The sequence below is a fragment of the Microtus pennsylvanicus genome, chromosome 5 (genome assembly GCF_037038515.1).
Source record: "Microtus pennsylvanicus isolate mMicPen1 chromosome 5, mMicPen1.hap1, whole genome shotgun sequence".
Lineage (NCBI taxonomy): Eukaryota > Metazoa > Chordata > Mammalia > Rodentia > Cricetidae > Microtus > Microtus pennsylvanicus.
Window position 1 is genome coordinate 77,073,766 of NC_134583.1, and position 6,216 is coordinate 77,079,981.

Genomic DNA, 6,216 nt, shown 5'->3' on the forward strand with positions numbered 1-6,216 from the left:
ACACACACACACGCACTTGCTTCCTGGCCTTGGGGAAGAGGATAAAGCACATGTCTTGAAAGCATAAGGACCTGTTTCATTCCCCAGAACCCACAATAATTTTAAAAGATAAAAAAAGATGGGCCTGATGGTATATACTTGGCTTTACCTCCAGCTGGGAGGTCGAGGCAAGCTTCCTGGGGACAGAGGCAGTCAGCCTAACCTTGACAGCTTCCAGGCCAGTGAGAGACCCTGTCTCAAAACCCAGGTGGACAGCACCTGAGGAAAGACACCTGAGTCTAACCTCTGGTCTCCATGTGCAAGCAAACACATGTGTACCTGCACACGCACAAATACACACACAGATGTGCACACATAGTCGCGAAATATTTTTCAATGCCAGTATGAAAAGTAGAGATGTTTTCTTAAGGCCTCTCTGAAAATACACTAGAACGAAACTGAAAATTGATGTTTTCCTCATAGAAAAACAGCTTGGTTTAGAAAATGTCTTGTCCCTAAGAACTGCATTACATAACAGAAGCTGATGTGTGGGAAGGAACCACAGACTTTGGGGCGTCAACAGACTGACTGACATCTGGGTCTCTAATGCATCTTTTGATTAAATGCATCAAGTATGAGAGAAGCAGCTTATTAATACACTCTTGTTCTCTTTTCAGGAGCAATATGAATTCTGCTACAAAGTGGTACAAGATTTTATTGATATATTTTCTGATTATGCTAATTTCAAATGAAGATTCCTGCCTTAAAATAGTTTTTAATTTAATGGTCAGTATATTTTGTAAAAAGAAATAATGTTAATTTATTTCCTAGTGGACATTAATATCCTTCCTAATTCCTTTGTATATATTTTGTTATGTTCTAAAGGCTATCTGCTGTAAGGTTATTATTAAGTCTTAAATGTCCTTTTTAAAAAATGGGAATAATTGTTAAGGTCAAATACTATCTGGGAAGATATATATTTCTGCTAATATCAGTCAATATCTTAATTCTGTAAGATTCACATCATGCGATGTCACATGTCATGCATCTTTAAATGTAGCTCTTAATATGTCAAATGTGTTTGTGAAAGACACTAAACATGAAGCCCCTTGTGGAGGAAACTGTTGAGGACTCAGAATCAGGACACCTTTACTCTCCCTGCCAGCCATTGCATCCATCCAGGGCATCGGGGTGTGACAAACAGTACAGATGGAGGCATTGGGACAGTTCTAGGCCTCAGTCCTGTGGCTCATCTTTACATTTGGAAGATCAGAGGAGGAGCCGGGTATGGCAGTGTGTACCTGTGTCTCTAGCACTTGAGGGGCTGAAACATGAGGACTGACTTCAGGCCCAGGCCAGCCTAGATTCTGTCTCAAAAACATACATTAAAAATAAAATTCAGATCTTGCCATCTAAATCTGGGTCTCAGACCCACTAGGGTAGATGGTGGCTTCCCAGTGAATTTTTATAGCCGTTTATTTATGAAAGGCTGTGTCTCTGCCACTGGAGACTCAATGAGAAGAGATGCTGGTCCCAGGACATCCCGTCTCACAGGCCTGCAGTATCCCTCCCTACACTAGCCATCAGAGCTGTGTTCCTGAGCAACCACTTGTTGCCCATCTGCCTGTGAGTCTGGCTCAGAATCCAGCCAAGTTCATTCCCAGTGTCCCTTCCACTGGCCCAGCTTCCTGTGCTGACATTAACTGAGCCCACAGGCTCAATGCAAAACTTCTTCCTTCCCTTCCTCATTAAAATAAAGTGTTTTACACACACACACACACACACACACACACACACACACACACACACACACACAGTAGGATGACCACAAGCAAGTGTACTGTAAACTTCCTGACAGGCATTTTGGTATATCGGATTTTCTTTGTAAAAAGTTAAGATGATTTGTAAGAAAAGAAATCTTCAAGTCTAGATTTGTACAGTTTTTTAAACATCCCACTCTTTGGTGTTCAAGAGAGAGAGAATCCTAATTTGAAATCTAACTTACCTTTGGATGGAAATGCTGCTGAGGCCTCTGAACCCAAGTGGCCGTGATGGGCACACTGCCAGAGAGGAGTAGGTTAGGGGAAGGAATGGGGGGGGGGCAGGGTGAATGCGGAAACACAGACTTCAATATGATCTTCCTATGGCATTTAGGTGCCTAGCAGATGAGCACAATGCAAAAACAACAACAAAAAAGACATCTGGTCTAACTCACCGAAGGCTTTGAACATACGCAGTTTGGATACTTTTATTTAAAAGTGGTATGAAAATATTAAGGCCTTATTTGTCATCTCCATGGAGGGCCGATCATGGCTGCCTATTACACTGCTTGTATTTGTTTGTTTATAGTGTGTATGGGGACAACCCCAGAATCGGCCACCGCCTCCTACAGGTGAACAAGTCACCAAGCTTCCCTTATATCCCACAGCTCTCAGTTCCATCCAGAGGCACTAGCTGGTGCCCAGCATTCAGGGTGAAAGCAGGGTGAAGCTTCTGTCATGGCCACCGGTTGCACCCAGGACTGGCTCTGGATGGAGCAGGTCCTGCCCTTCTCTGTGCAGAAGATGGAAGAGCGGGGGGAGGGGGGGAGGGAGGCTTTCCTGGCCAGTGGTTTCATTTTTTTCATGTTAAACCTCAAGCCCAATGGCCTTCTTTGACTGAAGCAGGACAAAGGGCAGCAAGCTTCCACTCTGCACCCCAAGCCAACTGCACCCACGCCAAAGTTCATTCATGCGCCTTGGCACCCCAACTTAGTTACTCAGAATCCCAGGCATCTCTTGTATCAAGAAATGCCTTTAGGGTAGACCTTTTCAGGTTATCTAGAAAAAATATTCTATTTGTGTGTTTCCCCTCACCTCAGAGCTGCCCCAGGTTCCCCCATAGGAGGCCCACTTGTTTTTAAGCAGCTTGTCTCATTCCAGAAACAGAAACCACCCTCTGGTGGGCACATTTGTGGCAGCACTTGTATTTCTTTGAAGGAGCAAATCCCTCCAGTCTTTTGTCTAATGCCACAGCCAAATTCAGCTTCCCTAAGAACCTTGGTATGCAAGGGGCATCCTAAGTGGGGCCTCAGCATCTTCTCTGTGTACCTGACATGTCCTTCTTTCTTCAGTCAAAGAAGGTCCGGTATATTCTAGTGAACAGCCTGGCTCCGACAACAACCTTCTCATTTCTCTGTTGCATGCAGTTGTGTCCAAATGCCAAATAGCAATCAGAGCTGAGTGTTCTGATCAAGTGCGTTCTTTGGTCACTGTGTGACTTGCTTTACTCTCTCCACGTGCTAGATGAATGAGGAATACACACCTGTGTTTTCCAAGGTATTTTTTATGTGTTTTTAAAAACTTTTTAAAATGAGCCTGATACCTGTGTTTCAGCATTTGGAGACATGGCCATGTTGTTGGGTTTTTTTTTCATGTATTTACTGATATATATATATATATTCGTTTGTAACCAAACCATGTTTAATTTATGTGCAATCTTTCTATGTGTATGTGTCATGGTCGCCAACTCTCATATTTTCTTTGATTACATTTACCGTTTGATCTTGCTCTTATTATAACACCAGTGAATGTCGCTGAATTCTTGGGACATGCAAAATGCAAGATCGAGAACATCCTGATGCAAGAATAAACCTCTGAAAACCAAGCTGTGCCTGTGCTGCTTTGGTCACATTTCCGAACTTCGTTCCCCTGCCCAAAGTCCAAGTCCTTTTAGCACGAGGGCTAGGAGTGTAGTTCCGTGGTCAAGAACTTACTTCGCATGTGTGGCGCCCCAAGTTAGAACCCCGGTACCAAAGACAATTTAGAGTCTTACTTAAATGTATGTGCGTGTGTGTAAGTGCATGAGAACACAGATACATGTACAGGTACACAGTAATGGAAAAGTAACTAACACAGCAATTGGCTCCTGGAACACACAGGCTGTGACAGACCTAACCATGTTGAGTAGGTGCAGACGGTGGAAGCATCTGAAATTTGGGGCTGGAAAAACCATTGAGTGCTCAGAGCTTTAGTGAGCTGTTCTGTGGGAACTTGGACGATAACGCTGAAAGGTGTGAACCATGGAGGCTGGTCTTGCGGAGTTTCAGAGGGAAGCAACGACTGTCAGGCTGCTTGGATGTTTCTGAACTAAGACTGTAGGTTCTGGTCAGCTGGAACTGACAGGAGTGCAGCGCCACCCAAGTGAAACCTTTCCTGGGACAGTTGGTGCTGGCTGACTGGGGCTGAGAAATTAGCTGTGATTAAGAGATCAGAACCACTGAGGAGGAATATTCTATTATTCCTAGCCTAGAGTTTCCTTGTTTGGGACACTGTGCAGAACCTACTGCTGAGACCTGAGCGTTTCAAATCTTCTTACCTTCTCCAGGGGGAAACCCCAGAACACAGCTTGGCCATGTAGGTCCTGTGAAAACGATCCTAATTAACTTGACTGAAAGCGCTGGCCAGAGGCTATAGCAGCTACAAGTAGTATTTTGTTCAGTTAATCCTCCTGACTGCCCTGAGCTGGAGCACTGAGAACATCATTCGATAGACCAGAAAACTGCCTGTCAAACTGTGACAGGCTTGCCCTAAGTCACACTGCCATGAGCAGGCAAGTCAGATTACACACTATTAAACTAAATCAGTTTTAGTCAAGGGGCTGAAAATTTCATTTGGAATGCTGATTCTCACTAGGTGCCTGGCTTCTGCTGCCAACCAAGGATCTGCTCCAATCTTACACAGTGGCTCAAGTGCAGAGGCCTGGAAATTTTGCTGGAGCTAAGCTCGCCATTCCAAGGAAGACAGATAAAGTGCAGGGGTGTGTTTGGACAGAGAAGACAGCAGTTGGTTGTGGGAGGGGCAGGAGCAAATGACAGCAAAACAGAGTCAAAAATAAGTACAATGTCCCTTTCTTGGGAATCTCCCACCATGGTTTCTGCTAGGAAACTGACCTTGCTAGAGACTGTGGCTAACCACTTGAGGAATGGGTGGATATTTGTTCTCAACTACAAAATTAGCCAAGAAAACAGGTATTTCTCTCATGTTCCCACCAACGTAAATCAAGGATGTGTTCTATGAAATGTGTCTTGAGCACTGGAGTCACCCTGGGGTGAGCATTTTAGTTTATTGTGTAGTAGCCACAGGTGTGTGTGTGTGTGATACACTCATCCACCCACACAAGCAGTCAGGTGTGGAGGATCTGGCATGGCTTTCTTCTTTTGAAAGATATAGTCTTACTGGATCCATTTTGGCTAGGATGGCTGGCTAGCAAGCCCCAGGGATTTACCTGACCCTACATCCCAATGATGGGGTTACAGACCCATGTCACCATGCCCAGCTCTTACATAGCCAGTGCTTCACTAGGCCATCTCCCAAGTCCTGAATGAGCCTTTCAAACCCAGCACATGTAGCCCTAAGGCCAAGTCTTTGAGCTCTTGAAATACTAGTTACCTCAGTGAGAAAATGTACTGCCATAGCTCAGGCAGAATTTCCTACAACTAAACAGGCTTTTCACCCATCACCGTGGGCCATTCAACCAGCGTGCAGGTGACTGAAGTTTCCTACATACATATGACATTTCTAATTATACATCAGAACAAGTCAGTGTTCCTGTTACTTAAAAGACTTTGACTTAAGATTTAAGTCAGTTAAGGGCACTTTCATGCCTCACACCATCTAACATGGCAAAAATGAGCTCTTTCTTCCAGTGTCTTCTGCCAGCTCAACTGCCACCTGTCCTATGAAGCCTCAACTGTCTGCTTAGGAATAACCTGTTGCCATTCTTTATGATTAAAGACATCCTGTGGCAGATGAAATGGCAGAAGTTAACTCGCAGACTCACACAAATTGCTAAATGCCTGTCTTCACTCAGTATCTTACAACTGTAAATACTCAGCTGCATGTGAGACACAGATAAAGAAGTGAGCAGGTTAGGCCATTGGCTGGCCAGGGCCTCTCTGTCCAGCCTGCCATCATCACCCCATTTGGCAAGGGAGGCCGATGAACAGCCTGAAACAATGATGTGCGATTGCTAGAAAACACAGAAGGGGATTAGGGGACAGGGTGGAAGATAGGAAAGTTGGATATGCAACATGCATAGTGGAGATAAACAAGTTAGGACCATGGTCTGAAACGGAGCCTAGGGCTACGTGAGACTTGGGAAATACTCATCTCATCCCAAATGCTAGGGTGGCTGTGGGTGAAAAGCCTCATGCTGCCAGGCAAGAGGTCAGAAAAGGCAAATAGAAACAAGCTATCA

At 44.7% G+C, this 6,216-nt stretch overlaps 1 protein-coding gene across 3 annotated transcripts in view; it reads left to right on the forward strand.

The window, feature by feature from the left end:
• Ptpre (protein tyrosine phosphatase receptor type E) overlaps positions 1 to 3,624 on the forward strand; it is a 146,670-nt gene extending 143,046 nt beyond the window's left edge. For all 3 annotated transcript variants that reach the window (XM_075972586.1, XM_075972583.1, XM_075972585.1), the window contains one exon: positions 657 to 3,624. In XM_075972586.1, coding sequence (XP_075828701.1) covers positions 657 to 731 — 75 coding nt within the window. In that variant the 3' untranslated portion in view covers positions 732 to 3,624. The remainder of the gene's footprint in view (positions 1 to 656) is intronic.
• The last annotated feature ends 2,592 nt before the right edge of the window (positions 3,625 to 6,216 follow it).